Source organism: Mirounga leonina, unplaced genomic scaffold (assembly GCF_011800145.1).
Source record: "Mirounga leonina isolate KUSES-001 unplaced genomic scaffold, KU_Mleo_1.0 Mir_129, whole genome shotgun sequence".
Classification (NCBI taxonomy): Eukaryota; Metazoa; Chordata; class Mammalia; order Carnivora; family Phocidae; genus Mirounga; species Mirounga leonina.
The window spans coordinates 65,242,522-65,269,352 of NW_023270323.1; the positions used below are offsets into that span (position 1 = coordinate 65,242,522).

Consider the following 26,831-nt stretch of genomic DNA (forward strand, 5'->3'; position numbering starts at 1 on the left):
TTGCTACTTACCTAAACTCAAAACATCTTAAAATGTTTTACCTATGACTTATACGCTATAAACTACTTTATCATTAATAAGAGAATTGAATAATCTCAAAAGTAAATGTATATTACATCTGTATTATCAACTTAATCTAGACTTTTATATGGAAATTTCAATATGAAGGAAACAAATGTGAAGTAATAAATCTGAATGTTTGGATAATTAGATATTATTTTTACTGAGATTGAAAATGACAAGTCAAAAACTAGATTTTGTTTTAGTTAAAAAATTAATGAAATTTCAAGGAATTCCCAAGGAATTTCAATGAAATATAGCCATACTATTTTGACTAACCTACATGTGCAATTTCTTCACTTAAAGGTATAGTAGGAAGAAAACAAGGAAAATCCTAATAAGCTTTGAAATTTATCAGTTTTCGTATAATGCTGTTGATATGGAGTTCATTCTCAGTAAAAGGAAATTGATGATCAACATATAAGATATATAATAACTCAATAAAACAAAGACAGTCTATAGGAAGTCTATGGAAATCCAAACATTAAACCAGAGCAATTTTCCTATCATCTTGGATATGTGGGAATTTACTTACCTCATTTTGAAACCAAGACCAAAATTAATTCTTACATTCTGACCCTGCTGCTTTTAAGGCACAAAACTGTTGGCTTCTCCTCTAGGACAACCAAAAGGCAGTTAATGAATAATAAAAAATTTTTGAAATAGAGTAGGAATAATCTGTCAGAGTGGTTTCTTCATACAGCACATGCAGCCTCATGTGTGTGCCTTTTACTTTTCAGGAAATGCTTGATATAATGAAAGCAATATATGATATGATGGGTAAATGCACATATCCTGTCCTCAAGGAAGATGCTCCTAGACAACACGTCGAAACATTTTTCCAGGTAGGAATGCAAGTAGAAGTCAGAGAGGGAGTGAAAAAGAGTAAATTTCCTATGCTTGCAAAGTGTCGTGATAATTCAAAAAAAAGCAAAAGAAAAAAAAAACACTTTTACTGAAGGGACAAAGCAATAGAATATTAACCATCATACTAATTTAGTAATTTTGGTTTTGAATTTTTTAGAATACTGATAACTACACTTATTGAACATTCACTATATCCTAGACAGAACACTAAGGAATTGCTGTGTTTTTCATGTTTTTATGTTTGTTTTCAATAAATTCTCAAAAGAATCCTTATGGTTATAAATACTCTTTAGCCTCAATTTACAGATGAGAAACCCAAACTCTGAAAGTGTCCGCAAACTGCCTGAACTGTCATAGCTAGAGGGCCAGATTTTATCTAGGGCGATTTTAGAGGTCTACCACATTCTACTGAAAAGGGAACAGCCTAACAGCAGTTGGCCATATGATTCTTTTATTTTATTATGTTATGTTAATCACCATACATTACATCATTAGTTTTTGATGTACTGTTCCATGATTCATTGTTTGCGTATAACACCCAGTGCTCCATGCAGTACGTGCCCACCTTAATACCCATCACCGGGCTAACCCATCCCCCCACCCCCCCCCCTCTAGAACCCTCAGTTTGTTTCTCAGAGTCCACAGTCTCTCATGGTTCGTCTACCCCTCTGATTCCCCCCCTTCATTTTTCCCTTCCTGCTATCTTCTTTTTTTACATATAATGTATTGTTTCAGAGGTACAGATCTGTGATTCAACAGTCTTACACAATTCACAGCACTCACCATAGCACATACCCTCCCAACGTCTTTCACCCAGCCACCCCATCCCTCCCCCTGACCCCCCACTCCAGCAACCCTCAGTTTGTTTCCTGAGATTAAGAATTCCTCATATTAGTGAAATCATATGATACATGTCTTTCTCTGATTGACTTATTTCGCTTAGCATAATACCCTCTAATTCCATCCATGTTATTGTAAATGGCAAGATTTCATTTTTTTGATGGCTGCATAATATGCTAATGTATATATATATACCACATCTTCTTTATCCATTCATCTGTCGATGGACATCTTGGCTCTTTCCATAGTTTGGCTATTGTGGACATTGCTGCTATAAACATTGGGGTGCACGTACCCCTTCGGATCCCTACATTGGCCATAAGATTCTTATCACTAAGAAAGGACTAGCTCGTGCTCTGAAGCAGATCCTCCCTGTAAAACAGGCAGGTGGACTCTTCATCAGCTTCAGCTGTGAGGGTATCAAGGGCGGTTATCAAAGGAGGGTACCAAGGGAGAACTCTGAATGAAGTTTTTTGTTCTTTTCTTCCTGAACAGAAAATGGACAAAAATAAAGATGGAGTTGTTACCATAGATGAATTCATTGAAAGTTGCCAAAAAGTAAGTAATGATAGTAAAGAAACTGTGCCTTTTGCTTTCATAATAATCAGACTAAGTAGAGTCAGCTAGCCACCATGAACTGAGCAAAGCACAACGCTGACCTAAGTTTACCACTTGTACCCAGCTAAGAGAAGCCTACCACTCTGAAAACAGGCATCAATTTATAATTCAATTAATTAACATTTATAGAGTGCCTACCTTGAGGAGAGCCATGTAGAAAGCCCTAAACATACCAATGTTACACATATACTGCATTTTTGTTTCCTAATTAGAGAGTCTTCGTCACTGAGGGTTAAAACATATGTGAGATTTGAATTGCTCTTTGCCCAGACTGAGCATATAACATATTATCTCTATAGATTTAGAATTCCAGTACAGCAAAGTATACATCACAGGCAAAGTTTGCATTCAATTTCTGAAGGAAACATACTGCTTTAATGTATGAGCACCAGAAATGGCTTTTCGGTTGAACCAGTAAAGGTCTTCGGTCATAAAAAATAAAGAGTGGAAAACTCAGAGGAGAAATCCAAATGGTTTTCCGTTATCTGGTGGGAGACCAGTTTTAGCTTACCTAAAACTATTTGATTTGACGCCTGGGTAGAGCCAAAATTAAGAATAAATACTTAAGATAAACGTAGAGACAACGAGGTTTATTGATACTTTAGCTTTTCTCTTTATTTTCAAATTGATATACTTTCCCTTTCTTGGTGCCTGCTTGCTTCTAAACTCCTATTTCGATGTGGTGGTCTCTAAGAGCGTTAACTTGGTGACATCAACCTGCTGATGCTGTTCCTTGGCTTCTAGCACCAGAAGTCAGCACAAGTTTAGCTACTATTTACCATTACTATAAACCGTTCACCAAGGGCCATTCACAATCTTCAAGTGCCTCCATAATGCTCAAAGTCTGTCCCCTTGTTTCTAAGGAATATGCTAAATTGAACACAGCCACTGGCCCAAGGTGGCTCTGAAACAATCCCTTCTCTGGCGTTTTTAAAGGCTCCTAACGGGCCCCAACAGACCCAAAGAGAGAGGTGAAAGGACTACAGACATGTCTCCCAAGCCCCAACCTCTAATCCTCAATGGAGTTGCCTCTTAGCTCACACACAAACCCTGTTTCCTTCTACACGTACAAGTCTCTGTGACTTGGCCCGCGATCTACCTGGAATGCCAAAATTTGCATTTGCTCACTTATTTTTAGTCTTACCCTTGGCGCCTCTCTAATTTTCATTCTGCCATTCCAATTTGAGAAATATTTTCTATTAACACCAAGTGAGATTCAAATGAAATATTTAAAGCCTGCAGACTCAACAAAATGTAAAATGGGCTCTCCATACTTATCTATATGGAAAATGGATAGGATGATATTTATATGTGCAAACACTTAGTATTCGAGCTTTAGGCCTAAGCAGTGGTGGGAGAGGCAGTACTTAGAGGCAAAAAAGTGTCCCTTCCCTTACAGAGATACTTAATTTAATCCCACTGTGTTTCTCCCTTACAGGATGAAAACATAATGCGCTCCATGCAGCTCTTTGAAAATGTGATTTAACTTGTTAAATGCATCCTCAATCAAACAGACAAACGTGAACTACTCTACCACACTTAAAGTTGGCGCTACCACTCTTAGCATAGATTGCTCAGCTTTACACTGAGGCATATTATGCAAACAAGCTCTGTTTTAATATAAAGCAATCCCCAAAAGATCTGAGTTTTCCAGTTACAAATTTGCATCCTTTTCATAATGCCACTGAGTTCATGGGATGTTCTAAGTCATTTCATACCCTGTGACTATTCAAAAGTAATAGAATCTGGCATATAGTTTTATTGATTCTTTAGCCATGGGATTATTGAGCTTTCACATTATCAGTAATTTTAAAATATCAGTGTTTTTTGCTACTCAACTGGATGTATTCAGCCCCAGGATTTTAAATGGTTTTCTAAAATATTGGCATCTGCATTTAATTTCCAGAAATTAATTTTCATGTTTGTATGCTGTAATTCCATTTATACACTAAGTAAACAAAACAAGATTACTATAATTAAAAAACAAACAAACACACAGTTCCAATTTCTATGGATTTGCCACCTTCTGTTAAAGATATTCATTTATCTGGCATTTTTTATAACATGAAACAAATTAGTTCATCATCAGATGTCAGCATATGCCTAATAAAGCTTATTTAATAAGCATTTCTTAATTTTTCATAATACATATTACAGCCAAGGCCTACATGACGTATATAATTTTGGATTTGTCCAATTCTACAGATTGACTGTTTTCTATTGTGTCATTAAGTGGAGGTCCAAGAAGGTGTGGAACAAAGCAAAGATGTTTATAGGCATATGCAAAGGGTCAAGATATCTGCCCTCCAGTACATGGTAATACTTAATGCCAAGTAATTTCTAACAGCATTGAAGGCCTATTCCGCCCCCTTTCCCTTGACTCCTTCAAGGTACCTTTCTTTTACATGCCATTCAGGGCCAAAGAGACCTGGACTACCCCAATGCCTACAGGGAACCAAGAGCAAGCAGAATTCACTTTAAAACCATCAGTGAGTCCATTCTATCAAGAACTACCATACCAAAACCTCACTGAAAATGAAAATAAATGCCAAGCAATTCATCTGGACTGTATTATGATTTTGCTCATCATAAAACTCCAATAATTCAGATTCTTTTTAATGATCATAAGCCAAGATTGTAAAGTTGCCACAACACTACTAAGGATACACACACCCTCCCTGTTTTGCAGAAATCTCATAAAGACCAAGAGGCTACAGTAGGAGGAAATTTGCAACTGTCTTTGCAACAATAAATCAGGTATCTATTCTGGTGTAGAGATAGGATGTTGAAAGCTGCCCTGCTATCACCAGTGTAGAAATTAATAGTACAATACATGTACACTGAAATTTGCCATCGCGTGTTTGTGTAAACTCAATGTGCATTTTGTATTTCAAAAAGAAAAAATAAAAGCAAATAAAATGTTTATAACTCCACTGTCTATCTTATAGGTATTTATTCCAACAAATTTTATAAGTACTAGATTAAAAATATTGTTTTTCTTACGGCATTGTAGGATTGTACATATCTTTGCCTTAGGGTGGTGCTAAGTACAATGAGGAAAAGTAAAAGCAACGCCCGTGGGCAGGCACACATTTTAGCTAATAGGATCTGAGGATGTGACAGGTGAGTAGAGACCTAAGAAAAGAATATCCCAGATAGGACCACCAGGAAGGACAAGAACTCTGAGGGACGCACGGGCATTTCTGCAATTATGATTCTTCAGAAATTACTTGTACTCTTTTAAATTCCAGCTGTGAGACTGTATCTGAAATGAGAATTACAAAGAGGTCATTCCACATATTTGAGGGATGGAGCAAGGAAGGTATTCTTCAGTGGTGCTGAGATATATATAATATGGCTGTTCCCCCAAATAAAAGAGTGACCGCTGATCTGCGTCCCTCCAAAAGTATGTCTGCTTTGGATTTGGTGTGACTACTCACGTCCCTATGGCCTCCCTTCTTGCCCATAGGATGGAAAATCTTATTCCTGTTTCCTCTTTCTCACCCTATTCCTCTCTCTTGTAGAATGATCCCGGTTCAGCTTCTATAATGTCATCACTGAGAACTATGCCTGTAAAGTAGGTTTTAAAAGCTTTTTAAATTAAATTAATTGTTAAACATAAGCAAACACAACAAAATCACTGGCTACAATTTAAGAGCTTTAAGATTTTAATTTCTGAATACCTTCATGAAATGAGTATCAGACTTTGGGTTACAAAAATAACATTTACTTAAATATAATTAACACCTAAAGTTCAGGTAGTTTTAATGAGTTGTAATAAATAACATATTTACAAAAGAATTTACACATTTTAAAAAATGTCTTAAACTAGAATACTCTGGTATGAAATTCTTCCAAGTATTCTATATCATAAAATACATATTTACAGACAATAATTAACAGTGAATTCACAAATGTCTGTCCACTACTTTAAATTTCCATAGCCTTGATAAATATAAAACCCAAGAAATGACAAAATATTTAAAAATAAGTGCATAACTACAAACTGATTGTGAAAGGGATACTATAAATAAAAGGCACTGGAAAATAAATACAAACACATCTATTATAAACCCAATTATGGTTGTTCGCACCAAACTGTAAAAATATGAAAAACCAACCCCACAAAACTGTACTATTATAGAACTGTGTTTAATAGCTTTCCATCATTGACCATTCTTTTTTTTGTTGATGAATAACTTTTACTATGATTCAGTGGAACTGTGTATACTCATCTTAATCTAGGAAATAATGAATGGTGACTGTGATTGACAAAAGAATAAACGGAAGTGAATCTGAAAAGGTTCCCTAGGTACCCATGGACAGCATTTAACACCTGTCACCAGGGAGTAACAGGATTTTTGTGGGCTCCCTTCTTCAACAGCATATGGAGCAGTATGTTGGAATTTTAGATTTGATGATGATAAGGCTTCCCTGTCAACAGAAAAAAAAATTAGCTTCATTAGTATTGTGTAGGGTTCCCCTGATAGGTATTACATCTATAAGAGCATGCCTAAAAAAGTATCTGAAACTCAAAACAAACAAAATGGAATGAGAACAAAATGATGGAAGGAGAAGTGGTACTTTTTTGTGAGTTGAGTAAAATATAGGTTGTATAGGTTGTCTCTTACTAATGTTTTAAAAAAATATTTAATTAGAGAAGTAGTTAGGAACCAGATCACCAGTATATGAATCCAGCTTCTGTCAGTCAAATCTGGGGCTAATTATTTCTGAGCCTCAGTTTCTAGATCTTTAAAAGGGGATAATAACAAAATCTACCCCTGAGAGCTGCAGTGAGGATTCAATGACTTTCATGCCCAAAAAGTACTCAACTGAGGGGCGCATGGGTGGCTCAGTTGGTTAAGCATCTGCCTTCGGCTCAGGTCATGATCTCAGGGTCCTGGGATCAAGCAGGTGTGGGGCTCCCTGCTCAGCAGGGAGCCTGCTTGTCCCTCTCCCTCTGCCCCTAGCCACCACTCATTCTCTTTGTCTCTCTCTCAAATAATTAAATAAAATCTTTTAATAAATTAATAAATAAAAATAAAAAGTACTCAATTGAGTCCCTGACATGTAATTACTTCCCACGTGCTCAATCAAGATGGGGGTGGGTCCAAGTATGTACCTTTTCCAAGACAGATGTGCCTATGACTTAGGATGAAAATTATATCAAGGTAAGAGTGAACTGACTACTATTTAAGGCAGGTAGTAAACTGATCAGTTTTAAGAAAATGACACTGTGCCTGGAGCTGACTTTCCTGTCTTCCCAGAGGCTGAGTGTCTCCATCGTTGGTGGACACACAAGCCCCAAGGAATGAGAAACTGCAATACTGAGAAGACTCTTTTAAAGACTCATCTCTATTTATTTTAAAAAAGAGAAAAATATATAGACATTTAAGTTTTTAGTAGAGAAAAAAGGGCATTTGTTAATTTCATGAGGGATTACAGAATACCAAAAGCAAGCATAATGGTCATTAGGCCACCAGAAAGTGTGATCAATTATTTTATTAATGGTGCGCCAACAGAAAATCTCTGATCAAATATTATTATTAAATTATTAAAATATCATGTAAGACATTAGATGAACAAGAAGAGAAAAAGTCTAAAGGAATAAGCAATACTTAACTTCAAAATGTTTTTAATTCTGTCTGTATTAGCAGGATTCAAAACTAATGAGACTGAGTGGCAGTAAGAGTAACTCCCTTGCTAGCTAACCCTGTGGCCCTGGGCTGGAGATCGACATCCCTCTGTGTTCCCCTCTAAATCTCAGAATGCAATTTCTAAAGTTTATTTATTTGAAGACTATGCCCTCTTCTGCACATTCACCCTTGGAATCTAACATGTTGGGCCTGTCCCTTTTCTCTTGCCCCATTCCACAGAATGTGTGAAAATATCCTGGGGAGAGTTTCAGATCGAAAGCTGTGCCATCAATATTTAGCATCTATTTACTTGCATTTCACAATGACAAATTATTTTGCATTCCAATTCTCAGAAGCGCATTTGCAAGCAAAAAGAATTTCCTTTCTGCTGAGAGACACTGGATTGGCTGGGGGATGGTTGTGTACATCTCAACAAGGTGTCTGAATGCTAATCCTCCACACAACAAAGAAATCTGTTATCTAGTGGTCTAGGGACTTACTTCTTCCTCCTAAACTTTATTCTAGGCATTCCTCATGGAAAGAATATAATGTATCTTTTTTTTTTTTTTTAATTTTATGTATTTATTTGAGAGAGAGAGAGAGCACATGAGAAGGGGGAGGATCAGAGGGAGAAGCAGACTCCCCGCTGAGCAGGGAGCCCGATGCGGGACTCAATCCTGGGACTCCAGGACCGTGACCTGAGCCGAAGGCAGTCGCTCAACCAACTGAGCCACCCAGGCGCCCAAGAATATAACATATCTTAACAGTGACCGGAATTGGTCAAATTAGGTAATCTAGACAAAGCTTAAACTAATACATCTGCCATTTTAAAATTGTATATGATCACACAAATTATTTTCTATATAATTCCTTTAGAAAGTACCTCCGATGAAACTAAGTTCTTCAGTGTTAAAATAATCACATGCAAGCCTATCATTAAGATCTGATTAAATGTAATCTCTAAAACAAGGTAGAATCACTGCTTTACAGAAATACTTCCAAGACTAGATTATGTGAACACTTCTTTAAACGATGAAAATTCAATTAACTTAGTTATTTGACACCACACAGATACTAATGAGAGCTCCCCCATTCTTGCACATTCCTACAAGTCAGAACACTCGGATTCATTCTTGCGTGTGTATGCGTGTGCATACACGTGTTCCTGAACATGTGCACTTCCAGACATGGTATCACAGCCATCTGGAAATCTCATTTAATCTTGGAAGATGGGAAATTTGTAAATTTTTTAGACAAAAAAGATGGCAAATGAAAGAAAAAAAAAGTACATTCTTCAATGAGCTCTTTTATATTAATCCTTTTGTTTTCTGAACTTTCCTATGGTCTAGGCAAAAACATCCAAAATAAAAAAAATTGCAAATCCTCACCACATGGAGTGTCGTATAGAAAGCACAGAGAAAGTGTAGGGGCCCAGCATTTACACAGTCTGGACTGAATCCCAATGCTTACAAACTGTGACCTATGCAAGACAGAAACTCCGAGCTCTCAAATGAAAATAATATCAACTCCACATGATTACTTGTGGCTGAAATAATACACGTTATACAATTTTGTAGTGTAAAAGTAAAAAAAAATAAGACAAGGAATAATGTTTTACTTACATTTCCACCATGCTGCTCTAGCTTCTGTAAAGCACTGGTGATTGGCTCTTTGAATTTCTTATCCCTCAGTCTCTTGGAAAGCTTTTAAAGTAAGATTGGGAGAATGAAATGATTTGAGAAGTAACAATATTCACCATAGGCATAAGTAAAACTTCACTAAAAAGTATGCTAACTAGAAATTAAACCACCGAGACCTTACTGTATAGAAGTATTTATTAATATATTATTATATTATAATATTAAATACACTATTTAATATGTTTTAGACATCAAGGCTTCTTTTAGAAAATATCTCGTTGAAACTTATATATATTAGACACCATATATTTGTTAAAAGAGAATTCATATTATTTCATTTCAAATTGTACAAATCCTGTAAAACCTGCTACAGTATGGTATCCAGAGTAAGTTTTCTATGAAACTGCGTACTTTTCCATTTTGTATTTTGCAAGAGCACTTGGAGGACCATGATGGAAAGCGAAGCCTCTTAAAACACATGTGTTTCCTATAGTGTAAGAAAGGGAAGAGACAAAAAGGAGAGAGCATTCACATGAACAACTCTGTAACAGTGACAGTTAGGACATTCAGACTACAAACCACAAGACCACCTGTCCCTAGGCATGGCTTGAATGGGCTTCAGGTAGAAAGGTGGAAGTCTGACTGAAAAGGGAGAGCACAAGGTGAGGGAGGATAGAATCATAGGAACAAAGAGGGAAAAACAGCAACTGAGATCATCAGGCACAACCTATAATAGTGTTCTCCCACCAAATGTCTATGTTACTCAACTCCCCCACTAAACATTTCAGCCTAGAGCAGGACGTGCTCATGGCTCCACTTTCTGGGAATATAAATGAAGCCCAGGCAAGAATTAGTCAGTGATCAAATACTTATACGGGCCTGTCCTAGACTTGGTTTCTGGTTCTTCCTCTTCACACGGATGGGAGAAACCCAGGACTGCTTCCCACCACTGAGCACTGAGTAGCAATCCCTTCAGTCAGGTCAATGAAGATGAGGGAGGGTCAGAAAAATCCCCAAAAGAAAAAAAATGTGATGGGGCACCTGGGTGGCTCAGTCGTTAAGGGTCTGCCTTTGGCTCAGGTCATGATCCCAGGGTCCTGGGATCGAGCCCCGCATCAGGATCCCTGCTCTGGGGAGGCCTGCTTCTCCCTCTCCCACTCCCCCTGCTTGTGTTCCCTCTCTCACTGTGTCTCTGTCAGATAAATAAAATCTTAAAAAAAAAATGAAAGAAAAAAAGAAAAAAATGTGAGAAAAGCAACTCTAAATGAGAGGACAGGTAGCCCTGTGGATGGACAAGAAAAAGTGCCTCTTGGGGCACCTGGGGGGCTTGGTCAGTTGGGCTTCTGACTCTTGATCTCAGCTCAGGTCTTGAACTCAGGGTCATGAGTTCAAGCCCCTCATTGGGCTCCATGCTGGACATGCAGCTTACTTGGAAAAAAAATAAATAAATAAAAGGGAAGAGAAGAGAAAAGAAAAAAGAAAAGAAAAGAAAAGAAAAAAAAGAAAAAGTGCCTCTTGCAAAATCAGATCTCTGGTTTGCTTTCTGTAGACCCCATTACCTGGGAGCAGTGGCTTATGGGCAGATACATGAAGCACCACCTCCAGGATCACCTGATATACTCATTCAAAAATTACAGATTCTAGGGTCCTACCCGATACTTACTTAACCAGAATCTCAGGGCAAAGGCCTAGCTTCTGCATTTTTATCAAGATTCCCAGGTGATTTATTTCCTCTTTCCCACAGGGTCAGTAGAAGTTGAGTTGAAGCTACGAAAGGATTTGACTTATTTTGAATATGAGTGAAATGATTTGTATATGGGCTCAGTAACTGGTTTTGAAATTCTTTTTCTAGTCAAGGAAACCCTTCAAATAACATCTAATGCAGAGGTCTATAAACAAAAAATATGTAAATCAAAATGGAGTCTTTCTGTCTAAGAGGAGTAAGTGAGGTAAGGAGGGAGTACCAAAGCACCTCAATGGATCCTCAGGGGTGCCTGTCTCATGGTGGTGTGTAGCTAACAGACCAAGATTTAATCCCACATGGCCTATTGCCGAGGGTCTCTCTTCTACGGAATCCAACCGGCATACAAAGGCCAGTGTGGTATCCAGATCCTCCCCAAAGTGTTGACACTCCAGGAAGGTGAAAGGCCCCTTTAAGTCAGTCCAGTGTAAGAAAAAGCAGGGTTCTGGGGAGGAATGTGAGTGACCAAACATTAATGCTACTGCCCCAGAAAAATTAAAACAAACAAACTTACGTAGTTTAGTTGTTAAACTGGCCTTTATCTTTCTGCATTGGTGAGTGGGACTGGGAGGCTATTTAGGAAACAGAGGTTCTTGGCCTTGCTCAACTTCGAGTGAGGGGAAGGATCCAGCGTAATTCCTTTTCTCTGCATATCACATCCCCTTCACCTCATTCCAACCTTCTCAGTGGATATCCTTGCTACTTATTTCTCCAAAAAACAAAAACCGATCTCCACAAGGGCAGAGGGCATATCGTTTTCTGTTCAGCATTATAGTCCCAGTGCCTATAGCATAATACTTGGCACAAAACGGGAGGGCAGAGGGCAACAGATTGTTGATTGTCTGACTGGAGCAATCAATCTAAAATGAGTCATTTTATTTATCAGGGTGAAATTTCTGTGGTTAGTCAGGTACAACTTGCTGACCTAAACATTACAAGCAAAAACCTGCCAGGATTCTCTTCCTTCTCTCCAAAGGCTTCCCACATATTATTTGAGAGTCTATTTCCACTGTGTCTTTTCCCCACCAAACACCTGATGCTGGTGGGAATTCATCTCCCGCCATTCCTAACCCCAGCATAGCAATCCTGATAGATTCACTACCACCCCTACTTTCTATAGGCTTGGCCAGATGTTTCTGGGGTGTATTAGTCTCTCTGAAGAGTAAGAAGTTAACAATACAGTTCTAGGATCTCTCAGATGAATGTGTCTAGGAAAAAACAGTGGAACTATGATCAAAATACATGCCTCAGCTCTGAACTACAGAAGGATGCACATAGAGAAATGCTAGCTGTGGGTTATTCCAGCAAGGACTTTAATGGTTTATCAGTGTGCGCAGTAAAGGATTAACTTCGCCTAAAGAAAGGATTGGCCCTTGTCCCTGGCTCCTAGATGGACACTTCTAAGCCTTTGGTATGACCTGCCAGATAAGAGTATCTTTGTTTCCCCAGGGGGCCTTGGGCCACAGGATCTCAGCTCAATGTCTAGAGAGGCCAAAGACTAAGGTCAGTCATGCAAGCAGCCAGTCCTGCTGGCACGGAAGCCCCTAACGTGAACCCTGGACACCACGCTAACGTGAGTTTCTCAGGATGGTAATACCCCACGTGTGTTCCCACATATCGCTGCTGGAAAAAGCCAGCACTGTCCACACAACTCCGCTGGGAAGAAGGACAACTGGAGGCTCCACACTTGGTCCCTCCCGGGCTCTGCTCTATGTACCTCCTTCCTTCGCTGATTTTAACTGGTATCCTTTCACTGTAATAAACTGAAACAGGAAATAACAGCTTTTCTGAGTTTCATGAGTCCTTCTAGCAACCTAAGGGTGGTCTTGGGAAACTCCTGAACTGTCCAATATCCCACTCTGTACTTGTCCTCAGGATTAAACTACACACAACAGGAAAAAGTCTCATCCTGAATACTATTTATAGACTCACTAAGAAACTTACAAGAAAAACCGAAGAAAAAGATGAACACATGGCTGTGGCGATGCACAAGCACACAGGAGGGTGTATAAGCCGTCCTCATAATTCACGGCTAATCAACATAGGCATAATACCATTGTGCTGTCCATTAATTTTTGTCCATTCAACTTTTGCTTGGTTTTTCTTACAACCCTAAATTCTGCTCATGTAGGTGCTTTCCATTAAAAAAAATTTAAAGAGAATACTGTACATTTGTAAAATATTTTATGAACTACTAGGTCTTATCTATATTTTTTAAAGAACGATGAGTTTTTTTTAAGATTTCTGAATCAGTTAATGATTAATTTGAAACCAGTGAATCATGACGAGATAGTGCATGATACACATACCCAACCATTCTCTCATCTTTTCAGTACTTACACTTGTAAGCAGATGTTTAAGATGGTCATTTAGAGAAGGACCGACAACGACACTCAGCTGCACTAGCGCATTCAGTCCTCTTGCAAACACTTCATCATCCAGGTGGACCTGGGGGGTTAGTTGGGACAGGAAAGGAAAGAGGAGAAAAGGAAAGTTAAGTAAGAAGAAAGGTCAAACCAGAAAAAAGTAAGATTGAACATTCAAAATCAGAAGATAAGCAACTAAACCCAGAATCTACCTTTAATGCCAGACCATCTAGAAACAAAGAAAATAAATTTCCGGCTTGACTGAAACACTAGCTAAACCATATTGCAGCATGCAGCAAGCCTGATGTGAGGTTTATTACTTTCTCTAATTACTCAAAATGTCCCCTTTTATCTTTCGCATATCCTCTAAAGGCGTCTTCAAATAAGTAATCATCTGTCCCTGAATAATGGTGGCCTAATTTTGCACGGACATCAAAATCACAGGTAAAGGACCAATTTGCATATAATTTGGAAGAAAAAAGACATAAAATACTCTAAACGTACCACAGAAAGTCCAAAAGAATAGAAAATTACCAGAGCTGCCTTTAGCGCAGGAATCAGTCTTGGAAGCAAAGGTACAGCTTTCTCAGGAGCTCCTTGGACCAACAGTAATTCTCTAAAACCCTCCTTTGACACAAAGGTGTATGGATGTTTAGTCTCTCTCAAACCCTGCCAAAGACAAAACGAACAAACAAGACTTACTACGCACCTGGTTATGCTAACAACAAAATTAAATCCTCACTAGTCTAAATGAAAATCAAGCTTTATTATGGTTTTCCTAATCATGATTTATAATTTCAGTAATTACGATTTCAATTAAACCCAGAAATTGTGGAACAAAGGACATACATGAGACAGGAAGAATTTCTACCCACAGCAAGGAAGAAAAATGTTTTAAAAATGAAAGGAACAGGAAAAAGGAAAGGAAAAGCAAAGGAAAAATAAAGGAAATAAAGAAGAAAGAGAAAGGAAGGAGAGGAAAGGTAAATAAGTAAAAGAAAAAAGAAAAAGAAGCCCTAAGATATTGAAAACATTTTGTATATACTCCCAAATACTGCCTGAAAGCACAGCAACTCAATCTCAAATGCTGGTTTATAACCACCATTTTATGGACATAATTATTGGATCTCCTATCTTTATGGTGACTTTGCAACTTGTTTAATGAGTTTCTAAAGTATTATATTTCCTTCATATTTAAATATTTTACATTAAGGTATTTTAAAACATCTTTTCCTATGTTCAAAAACCACTGTAAGATTTTAAATGTCATTTTTAACTTTGGGATGTAAAATAAAAATATGAAAAAAACCTGTATCATTTCTTTCGCCCTAAATGCATCAGAAACTATTAGTACTCTTTTATGATTTAACCCATCACTTTGAGTCAAGATTGAAGGGCCATCTGGCTTTTTTTAAAAACATCAAACAAAAAAAGCAACAGCAATACTCCCTCAGTTGGACTTATTATTTTCTGTGAATAAGTATAACTGGCTACAAAGTCATGCCTAAAAATACTAATTTTCAACCAATTTGTCCTTTGGACCAAACTATCTGCTTCCAAATAGTGATTCAACACTTCCTTTCCTGGATGCTCTTGAAAACTGTGCTGCCAAGCACACCAGCACCACTTTGGACCACAGGTTCTAGCATCTTAAGAGTGCCCCTATCCCCTTATCCCGTTCATTTTAGAGATGAGGAATCAGGTCAAGAGGTGAAGTGGATTCCCATAGTGGTGGTCCTGTCAGTACTTCCCCATTATTAAATGAGTAGAGGGGAAGGCTAAGAATCTACCCAACACAGAAATAAAGGCATTGGGTGTTTGGAAAATAATTATTTAAAGGACTGACCTTTATGTGATCTTCACTAAACACAGACTCCCTGTAGGGACTCCCCAAATTAAAGCACTCCCCTCCCCTTGTGGTTTAGCTGGAGCATGTTTTCAAAGGTGTCACTATGGTACTGATTCATCTAAAAAACGGTTTAAAATTCTTAAAAGAACAAATGAAATACTGATATATTTTAAGCTTTTAATACCAAGTTTAAAAGACTTTAATCAAAATTGAATTTCAAATAGGCTACCCATAAAAATATACTGCTATCATACCAAAATGATTTTGCAATAAATTAAAAATAAAGGACAACAAAAATGATCCTTAGCTCTTAAAAAAGACAAATATCTATAACTTAAATATAAGACAACAGGTTAATTCATTTCTCAACTTGTGACTCTAGCAAAAGGAATAAATTTCACAGAAGAGATCACTGATTCACCTCAAGCTAATACTCTGCCAACTTTTTCCTGATATAAATGTTAAATAATATAAAGGAATTTATCAGAAGTTTTCCTAAAATCCTCTATCAAAATGATGTCCATGACATTCTACTCAAAATGTAAAGGCAGGCAAAAGTCCAGAGAATTCTCCAAAAGGACGTTTAAGTAGTTAATATCAGTTCCCTAAGAAACATCACGTTTACATTAAGCATGACTGGTTGTATAGAAATAGATCAACCACTCATTGTTATCTGATGTAGTTTAAGTTAAACCACTACTGTTCTCCTGATAGGACTAGTTCCATATGACTCTAAGTGCTTTTATTTTTGGGATTAAGTATGAATATTTCATCCACTTATCCACAAATCTCTGTGTAGACGAACTTGTTTATAAACCCGATTAATCAGTTCCTAATAAACATATACTGATGATAATTAATTCCTAAGGGAGTGTGGTATTTTAATGACTATTGCATGGCTCTTATTTCAAAAGTAAAGAATAAGATTCACTGATGCATTAAAAAATAATATCTAATACAATTTTTAAAGTTTTTTTTTTTTCCATAAACATTCAGGAAAAATGGAATATACATTTACCTCAGCTAAAGTAATAAGAAGAGGATCAAATGGAAGATTTTCAGGAGGACATTCCCACTGTAATCTGTGTTTCACTGAACCATGGACCAATCTAAAATAATAAACATCAGTGAACATAACATGGACAATGTAATTATATGCTAGGCAGTAATTATGAAAGGATATTACAAAGACATCTTGTGCAGCCATGTCTATAATCCCACAAACTCCTACTCTTTCAGCAAATTGTTTGATGGCAAAACTAAACTTCATATTTGTTAAGCCTACAGTTTCAGAGTTCAAGCATGCTGCTGTCTGTGAGTCTTAATACAAATGCTACACTTGACATGTTTCAGTCATATTTATAACAAAATAGATAACCTACAGATGTGCAAAGAAATGTGATAATGAGAAATAGTAACTTGTTTTATATGGAACATTATTTTTCAGATATGGATCACTTAACCCTAATGATCTGAAGACAAGCCGGATTTTAGCCCTGCTAAAACAGACGAAAAATGAGGGCAGGAGGTTAAGTAGCCCACACAAGGTTACAAAGTGGTAGCCCTTTCAATTAGAGTCATTGCTGTTTTTTGTTTTTTGTTTTTTTTACAGCCTTTACTGAGGCATAACCAACATTCAATAGGGGCACCTAGGTGGCTCAGTCATTTATGCGTCTGTCTTTGGCTCAGTCATGATCTTGAGGTCCTGGGATGGAGCCCCTTGCTGGGCTCCCTGCTTGCTTAGCGGGGAATCTGCTTCTCCCTCTCCCTCTGCCTCTGCTCCCTCCCCCCACTTGTGCTTTCTCTCTCTCAAATAAATACAATCTTCAAAAAAAAAAATAACCAACATTCAAAAACCTGCACATGGTTATAAAGTGTAAAATTTAATATAAGTTTTGATGTGTGAATACATCAATGAGCCATCATCATAATTATGACAGTGAACTTATACATCACCCTCAAATGTTTCCTCACACTTCTATAACATTCTCAATTTCTTGACACCTTCTTTAGCATCATTTTCTTCATAGCAAGAGGCCTTGGTAACATTTTTACTATTTTAGCAACCATAATTGCTTGGAGTGGGAAAGGGGGGGTATAAGAACCTTAAAATACAGTTTCAACTCAGAATGTAAATAAAAAAATACTAACAATAAAATGAAGAGTGCTTCTTGAGCTTATTCCTCCAAATCTGCAAATACCATTAAAAACTACATTTCTTGAATTTTAGAACAACAGAATGTTGTGATCACTCTTTTCACAATGAAAATGACACTTTCCATCATCTAGATCAGTCTAAAACTGGATATACCTAGAAGAAATAAATGTTTCTTGGTAGTGAAATCTTAAAATGGTATCACTCTATTAGTAACTATATTGTTTTCTTTAAAACAGTTCTGATGTGTATCCTGAAAGGTGGCAAGAACTGTATGAAAAGTGAGCAAAAACAGCTGTTATGTACCTTTTTAGAAATATAATTTTTTGAAATTTTTGAAATACCATTTCAAAAAATAATGAACAGTTTCATTAAATTGTCAACTTTCAGTTTACAAACAAAATAGGACTATTTACTTGCAACTTGCCCAAGCATGTGAAGGCTTATATTGTTTCAGAAACTGGTTCATTCAATTTCTTAAATTACAGATCTATTGGTAATTCTATTTTGGAATTAAAATGATCTTCTTCAACAATGTCCCACGATCTATACCAGTCCAACAGCCAAAGCATGAATAAGTCACCTTTATTTCAACCTCCTTAGTAAATAAAATTTTCAATACATTTAAACTAACTACTGTTATTGGTTTTACTCAATTATTTTGAATAATATGGTCAGTTATAACCTGTATTGATTTTACCTGCAAGGAATACCTCCTTTAGAGTAAATGGCTGCAAATGCAGAAGGAGCTCGTGACTGTTCACCAAACTGAAATAAAAAATGACAAGAATACGATAAATATACTATCACCTCCACTTTGTGATGATACCTAATCAATTTTAATCCTGCTGAGGTCAGAGGTGAATGGACATCCTGACTTTCAGCCCATGACACTGGTATCAGGTGCATCACTCTACTCAGCAACACAACTGAGGAAAATTACCAATCCTCTCAGTACTAGAACCACAACCACACATTCTATATTTCGTTTATACCCCTAACTTGTTTTGGGAGGCTTGAAGGCAGCTGGAATCACATGTATAGTAAATATAATATAGATAAATACTATTAAGAATGAACATCACAAATAAGTATAATAAAGGCAATACATCATTCTACTCTCCACCACTATGACCTTTCAAGGTGAGGGGTCCGTGGAGAAGAGGAGGTAAGTATAGGGAAAGCAGATTTGTTTTCAACCTCCAGCACATCTCCTACTTGTCCTCCAGGCAAATATAGATGTCTGGATGGCCAGAGAACCTGTAATTTCCCCAAACTTGTTTTACGCTTCTCTAAAAAAGAAAGGCTTAGAATGGGCAGGGGTGATAGAACTGAAGACAGAGCAAGGCTCTCACAAACATATGCCTGGATGTATCTGCTCAGATACAGAACTTCACAACTTTCAGTTTGTCTATGTATTATCTTAAGAATAAATTAACTCTATTCCCAAAGACCATGTAAGAGGTGATCAAGCACAACAGCTCAACAATCACAGCATACATAATTTCAATACAGTTGATCAGAGACACAGATAATTTAGGCACAAAAAGTAAATATTTTATCACATGGTAATTTGAACATAATCAAATGAAATATAGTTGTCTAAATTACAAAACACAAACTTATTAACCTATTTTAAAGATAAAACTAGCTACAAAATATTTTAAAATCACATGCAGTAATTAAAAAATATATTCAAGGGTATAAGTTTAGAATTAGCTCTTTTTCCTCCAGAAAAACACGTTTGAAGTTAAAACACATAGATGAAATTTCAGTATCATACAATATTATAGTAAGATTCATTTACAAACTTCAATCCACATTCTGCATAATAATTCACAGAAATAGTAATGTTTCATTCATCTAATTCCTACTAAGAAAAGTATGTTTTAAAAACTGTTTTCATGTAATCTTATTAAATAAGGGGACTTGAAAAAATGTTATTATGGGGGAAAAATTAAGACAACTTAGGGCCACAGACACTTTTTTTAGTTCTAGCACCTATTAGCAAATGATCTTACTTTTTGGACCTACAGGTCATGTAAATAATCCCTAAAATTCCAAAACACCCACCAAGACAAAATTTCTGATTGAAATTCTAAGCAATTCCTTTCCTTTCTTTTTCAACTCGTTTTAGAGATAATCATAGTTTCATCTTCTAGGTTGCACATTATCAAAAATGTTTTTTCTACCAATGGGTTCTTTTTATAAATTTTTACCAAATTTTACCAAAATTCTAATACCATGAAAAAAACTTTATCCTTTCAATTTTTAACAATTATCACAGACCATATTTCAACTCTAAAATACTCAACATTATTAAATATACCCCACTATACTTTTTTTTTTTTTTTTTTATATTCAAAACCAATGAATTCTCCAAAACAAACAGTGGTATAACAACACTCAGGTGTGGAAAACCTGAATGTTACCAGCACCCTAGAAACCTCCTCAGTGCCTCATCCCAATCCCTAACTACCTCTTCCCCCAATGGTGAACTCTGACTTACTTTGGATTGGTAGCTTTTACAGATCTTAAACATGGTCTTGTATAATATACTGTATTCTCAGGTCAAATCATTATTTCTCAAAATTTTCCTTCATTTTTTCTTTTTTTAAGATTATTTATTTATTTATTTATTTATTTGACAGAGAGGGAACACAAACAGGGGGAGTGGGAGAGGGAGAAGCAGGCTTCCCGCAGAGCAGGGAGCCCAATGCGGGGCTCGATCCCAGGACCCTGGGATCATGACCTGAGCCGAAGGCAGATGCTTAACGACTGAGCCACCCAGGCGCCCCAAAACTTTCCTTCATTTTTAATAAAATTTAAAATTAGGGCTATTACTACTTAAAAATGTTCTTCAAAGAGAGGAAGAAGACTCAAGTGTCACCATGAATTCTCTCAAATGGGGGGAGAAAAGAAGCAAGAACAAGGAGATAGCAGGGCATTCTTCAGGAATTCAACTTGACACTGCAGATTAAAGAAAGAAGCAAGGGAACACATATGCTTACACTATTTTTCATTTGTAAAGTCAGACAATCTCCTTCTGCCCTAGGCCAGTTCATTGTATCCTTGCTGTACTTTACCTGCCATCAAAGTCAGCGTCTCAGCTCCTAATTCCCTTAAAGGCTGAAACCGTGATCATCTGAACCTATGCAAGGCTGGGCAGACACCACCTGGTGTTGCAGCACAGATTTGCTCACTTTTTGGATAATTCACTGATCCACACACTTATAACTATTCACTTTCATGTGCATAAATCTCATGTTTGTTAAACATGATTAAATTGCTGTCAGAAGGCAAAAGAAGGCTAGTACTGTAGTTGGGATTTCTGGGGGAGCTAATTTATAGATCAGAGCAGCATCGTCAGAGATGTTTATGCAACTATGGAAGCACGTAATTCATCCTATGTCAATTGAATACAAGTTTATTCATTGATATTAGGAAGTAACAGAACTATATTAAATAAAAAATAAAGCTGATGTGCAATTCATTTTATACTCTAGTACACTCATCCATGAATGTGATAGGATATACCTCAACTGGTTATTCTCTATACCTTCTCACTTCCACACTCACATCATTATTTCCATTCTTCATCATGATTACCATATGCTCTTTGTCAATAGCTTAAATGTAAGCAAAAAAAAAAATTACAAACAAAAGGAACTTGGGACAGTATTCAGAACGATTCAACAGTGCACTAAATGTCTATTACTTTTAAAAATCTACTGAGTCAGGAATGTCTTTTGTACCTACCGGGTTAATGGTCTTAGGGTTAAGTTTATCACTTGGTCGAGGATGAAGTTTTCTTGCAGTCTCTGGAGAACCGGTTGACGATGAGGAGTTGCTTTTTTGAACTGTAGTCCTATGTTTTATTTGTATGCTTGATGATGTCCTTTGATCACAGCTACCTGGAAAAAAACAGAAGCTCAACCAAAAAAAAGAGGTGAAAGAGATAAAGCTCTCTCTTATCCATCTGCATAACAATGTGTCATTAACAAACTTCACCTCTTCATTTAAAAAACAATGTTCTGTACCTGCCTTTCTGTTTCTCAAATGTACTCCTCCATGGCACTCTGATTTCTGCATTGCTTCCCTTTTACTCCTGCAGTCAAATGAAACTTGATTTCAGAATTTGGGGAATGAGGGATTCATTAACAACGTAAGATCAAAACAGAACAGAGTAGAAAATATAAAAAAAAATACACAAAAAAGGTATGGCATGGAACCAAATACCAGAAAGACCAATGAGAAAATATGAAATTATATCAACTTCAATAATATCAATAACAGCAAATGGAAAACAATCTGTAAGAAAGTAAGATGTATAAGAATAAACTTTCTTTTCCATTCATACTGTCAAAATATGCTTTTAGAAACTCAATTGCAAACCTCTGGCTATATTCAGAAAATATGGACTAGATGAGAGACTATGGACTCTGAGAAACAAACTGAGGGTTTTAGAGGGGAGGTGATGGGTATTAAGGAGGGCACATACTGCATGGAGCACTGGATGTTATATGAAAACAATGAATCGTGGATCACTACATCAAAAACTAATGATGTATTGTATGGTGACTAACATAACATAATAAAATTAAAAAAAAAAAAAAGATTTCTGAAAGGAGAAAGTGGTTGGCACATCCCCTAGCATCTCTATCTTCTCTGGCCTCGTATTCCCAAAGTTCCAAACACTAACATCAGCATATCAAGTCCTATTTTTCAAGTGACATAATGAACTCTCCTACTCAATGTACTACAAGCTCCTTAAACTGAACATAACCCAAACTAAGGTTATCACACTGAAGTTATGGAGCCCTTGTTAATTCAAGGTACCACCAATTTTCTGGTCCCTCATGCTGAAAAATTTAAGATCCTCTTTCCCTTCATTTCCTGCACTCAACCCTACAGATGTGATCAATGTGGTGTGATAAGGTAGGAGCTGTTGGCTCAGACCAGGTCTGTATCCTCATCTCTATTATGAATTTAGGCAGATTATTTAATCTCCCTAAGTCTCAAGATTTCCAGACCTATTAAAAGGGGAGAATAATACAAGTCTATGAAGACTGTTCCTGAGGAGTAAATAAGTTGCTCATCCATCCAGTGCTCAACCAGCCACCGATGGTTCACTTCTCCCTCTTCCACAAGTCCCTCTTTTCTGCTAATGGGAAGACTCTAGTTTGCAGTGATGGTTTTCTGCCTAATTAAACAAATTACTTCTCAACTTTCATCTCTACCAAAGAACCCTCCATCACACGCACCCAGATTCATATACCCAACTGCCTGCTGGTATTTCTAGGTCTAGCTCCAATCCCAAGTAGCACGCAGCCTTTCCTGATCCTCTTTCTCTGTTTCTCAAATGTACACTTCCATGGCACTCTGATTCCTGCACTCTTTCCTTCTTATTTCTACTAGATCACTCCATTCCCTCACTTGCACAACACTCCAGTCATTCTTCCACTATAGCATTTCCCACTTTAAGCCTTTAATATTGTTTTTAAATATATAAACTACCCCTCAACTACACTGTAGGATCTTTCTTTAAGGCAATACAGGTGAAGTCTTCTTCCACTTCCAAATGACAGTTTTTCAAATAGTTGAAGACAGACTCTCAACTCCTTAGTTTTCTCTTCTTCAGGATAAACACTGATGCTTTTTCAAGTGATTCCTCATGAGATTATTTTAATCTACTTGACAAATTAGAAATCTTCAAAAGGACGAAACTCCACTTAATTCAGACCCAAAATATTTCAAACATGATGTGACCATTTCAAAGTGCCTTGTAAGGATAAATTAAATGTAAGATTGTTTCATACACAGAACAATTTTAAATTTCAATTTTCTTGATTTAATATATTCACCTAATTTTTCTCATCCTACTACCAGCAGATGACTTACCTCCCAATATCACACTTCACACTCATTCCCAAGGCATTTTTCACAATTATGGTAATTAATGCCTCATTGAATTTGTCAGGTAATATTCTAAGATAAGGTAAGGCAGGCTTTAAATATGTCGACCTACATTGCACTTCAGTGAATGTTCAGTAAGTATTTACTGTCGCACCAGGTTTCTGCTTTGAGACGGTCCTGATGGGAATAATACGATCTAAGTTTCTGTTTAAATAAATAAATGTGTCTCTGCTTCTTCAGCTGTAATTGGGGGTAATTACAGTAACTACTTTTAATGTTGATTAAGACTAATAAATTAATATTTATTTTGATCGTAAACTTTAATAACTGTTATAGCTGAAAAGAAGCACAAAGATCCTACCCACAAACATAAGAAAAGCAGAGTTGGCCACATCAAATCATGATGCACATATTTCAACACCACCTACCAAATCTACAAAAGTTTTTGTTGGAACAACAAATTTCTATCTTCCTTTATGTGAAAAAGTTGTTCCTGAGAGGTACTAGTAGGAAGGTGCTGCATTATTTTTTGAATGAGCTCCAAAAGCCATGGAAACTCTTCATTTGAAAAATTTTTATAAAACATGCCAGAAAATTGAGCTTCCAAAGGTTTTATGCATACAGGCAGTTTTACATGTAATATACTTATGTAACTTCCAGCAGTAACATCAAAACACATACACTCTGTATCAGAGAGCTTCTTTCCAAAAAACAAATATTTTTCACTTGTTGTTAAAAGTATCACCCTTTACCTTACAAATTAAGTATTCTCGATTTTTAAAAATAATATCCATCCGGCAGGAGTGCCTGGGTCGCTCAGTTAAGCGTCCAACTCTTGATTTCTGCTCCGGGTCCTGAGATCGAGCCCCCAAGACTGGCTCTGTGCTCAGCACAGTCTGCTTGAGATTCTCCACCCCCCCCCACCCCTGCGCACTCTCACTCTAAATAAATAAATAAAATCTTTAAAAAAATATATCCATCTGGGAGCATACCACTGCCAAGACTAGTACATAAGTTGCCTGTAGAAGATAACTGCTTTATTCATCTTACACTTAACTCTCTTGAGTGCTTTTCCATTAACACATGGAGGGTGGTGTAAAGAGATAGTAATGGTGAGAGGAAGTGCAAAGCTAAGAACTATTTTGTGCTACAAATATTATCAGTCACCTCTCATTCTTTTACAAAACAATACAAAGATTCTAAACAGGCACGACAGTCCACTTGACCCAAACATCTAAACTATGTCATAATATCAGAGAGCAAGCAGCCCAAGCAGGGTCCACAGTGGAACCCTCGCTCTCCCTTAAGTTTCCTTAGGTGCTGTGGCCCATCTGCTCATCGGAAAGGGACTGTGGAGATCTGCGTCAATGATAGGAAAGCATACTTTTGTTGCATTATTTTGGATAGGTCACATATCCTATTTCTTTCCCCATACGCATTCTCTTCCCGCACCACGCTCTGAGGCCACTGCCCTCACTACAGGGCTTGCTAAATTATCAGGGGGCGGGGCCACGTTTCTTCCTACTCTCTCACCCACTGTTTAGAAAGTTCCAAAAGCGTAACAGACACCCCACTAAAGAAGCCATGATCTTTCCCTAGGGCTCCTTCAAATTCTAAAGTGCAGCGACAGAACCCAATATCCACCTACCTCAATTCCTTAGTTCGTAAAGTAAACCCAAAGGGCCAGCATTAAGAGTCTTAAAATCTGCTTTCCATTTTCCTACCCTCTTACCCTCCAACACCATACATCTCCAAATACTTAAGAACAGTTCAAAGCCAGGGTGCTGTCAAAGTTAGAAAATAAGGACGACGTGAGGGGGGGGGGGGGGGGGGGGGGGGTTGGGGTGGGGGTGGGGTTTTTTTGTTTTGTTTTTAGGGGGGGGGGCGGGGGGCGTTGACGGGTAGACGGCCAGTTTTCCATTAAGGCCAACGAGGGCTACTCTCCGCCAAAGCCAGAACCCTAGAAAGGAAGGGTGCGCTCTCGGCGCTCTGCAGCTCCAAGGCCCTTGGCAACCGAGTCCGGCGGCCTTAGCAACAAGCCAGCGAGGAAGCCAGCAGGGCCATGACAGCGCGGGCGGCACCGCGGAATCCCCGCACCCCTGGCCCAGGGCACCCACACCCCGTTCCTACCGCGTTTCTCTCCCGCGGCGATCCGCACACCAGCCGCCACGCCGGGTGGGAGCTTTGCCCGGCGCCCGCTCCCAACTACCCCACTCCCGTCACCCGCCTCCGGGATTCGGGGAAAATGAGGCCTCGCGCGGTGCCCGGATCTGGCGGCGCCGCGCAGTGACGTCAGACGCATGCTGCGTTCGCGCGGTGCCCGGATCTGGCGGCGCCGCGCAGTGACGTCAGACGCATGCTGCGTCCTCTCGGCCTCCCGCAGGGAGGATGCACGGGCGCGGAGCGGAAGAGGGTTGCCCTGGCAACGAGGCGCTCGGAGTTGAAAAGGGCAGCTTCCAGCTAGTCAGGCGTTGTGTGGTGACAAAGGGGCACCTGGTGGAGGGTCTTTAAGAACTGCTGAGAAGTCCAGGGAGCGGAGGAGAGCACACACTCCGAATTCCCTGCACCACAATCTTTCCCCAGTCCGTGTACCTAACTCTTTAACACTTCTCTCGCACACTTAAAATTCTGTTTTCTCCACGTGCTCGGCACCATGAACTGCAGCCCCAGGATGTTCAGCGGAGGGAGCCAAAGCCTTCTGCCTGCCCAGCTGTAGAATTTCGTTTCCTGTCTTAACTTTCTAATTCGCATGCCGTCGTGTTCAACTACATAATGCATCCGTATCTCAATAAAGTGCGTGTGCTTTTTAACTAAAGATCATTTTAATAAAACCGATGCTGCAAAAAACGCACGTCCCCTTGTGATTCCACCTAGGTTGGAAACCCAACTCCATCACTTACGAGCTATGAGACCTTGTGCAAGTCGTAGTAAGAAGCCCAAGCCCTTCAGATCTGTGCACTGCATTCCTTCTGTTGTCATCCCGTAGCCTTCCCTTTTTGTTCAGGTAACAACTAACTATACACTTGTCACTGTCCGAGCAGTGCAGGCAGTGCAATCCCTCCCTGTCCTGGTAGCTCCGTTCTTGCTTCCTGAATTACTGCTGTGGAAGCTCCTTCGACAGGCTGTGGGTTTCTTCATGACAA

At 38.1% G+C, this 26,831-nt stretch overlaps 2 protein-coding genes across 5 annotated transcripts in view; one reads left to right on the top strand and one right to left on the bottom strand.

Annotated features, from left to right (window-relative positions):
- Positions 1–4,396, top strand: part of KCNIP4 (potassium voltage-gated channel interacting protein 4) — a 1,124,144-nt gene extending 1,119,748 nt beyond the window's left edge. Inside the window, exons 7-9 of the mRNA XM_035005224.1 lie at positions 801–905; positions 2,263–2,325; positions 3,824–4,396. Coding sequence (XP_034861115.1) covers positions 801–905; positions 2,263–2,325; positions 3,824–3,871 — 216 coding nt within the window. The 3' untranslated portion in view covers positions 3,872–4,396. The remainder of the gene's footprint in view (positions 1–800; positions 906–2,262; positions 2,326–3,823) is intronic.
- A 1,639-nt stretch (positions 4,397–6,035) lies between these two features.
- Positions 6,036–26,005, bottom strand: PACRGL (parkin coregulated like). Of its 4 annotated transcripts, XM_035005221.1 has the most exons (9): positions 25,819–25,956; positions 21,813–21,880; positions 21,532–21,686; positions 18,473–18,540; positions 16,636–16,726; positions 14,303–14,437; positions 13,743–13,850; positions 9,644–9,724; positions 6,036–6,819 (listed from the first exon to the last, which is right to left on the bottom strand). In XM_035005221.1, the coding sequence occupies exons 2-9, from the start codon at positions 21,862–21,864 to the stop codon at positions 6,763–6,765; spliced, it is 747 nt and encodes a 248-aa protein (XP_034861112.1). In that variant the 5' UTR covers positions 21,865–21,880; positions 25,819–25,956; the 3' UTR covers positions 6,036–6,762. The 4 variants fall into 4 exon arrangements, with proteins under 4 accessions (XP_034861112.1, XP_034861113.1, XP_034861110.1 ...); XM_035005222.1 differs by lacking the exon at positions 25,819–25,956 and having other exon boundaries at positions 21,813–22,266; XM_035005219.1 differs by lacking the exons at positions 6,036–6,819; positions 21,813–21,880 and adding an exon at positions 8,730–9,501 and having other exon boundaries at positions 25,819–26,005.
- Between the last annotated feature and the right edge of the window lie 826 nt (positions 26,006–26,831).

Coding starts and splice junctions, on each gene's coding strand:
- PACRGL (XM_035005219.1), bottom strand. CDS start 25,990: ATGCGTCTGACGTCACTGCGCGGCGCCGCCAGATCCGGGCACCGCGCG. Junction 16,727..18,472: donor AAAGGAGGTATTCCTTGCAG/GTAAAATCAATA, acceptor TTATTATTTTAG/ATTGGTCCATGGTTCAGTGA. Junction 13,851..14,302: donor CTGCGCTAAAGGCAGCTCTG/GTAATTTTCTAT, acceptor CTAACCCCCCAG/GTCCACCTGGATGATGAAGT.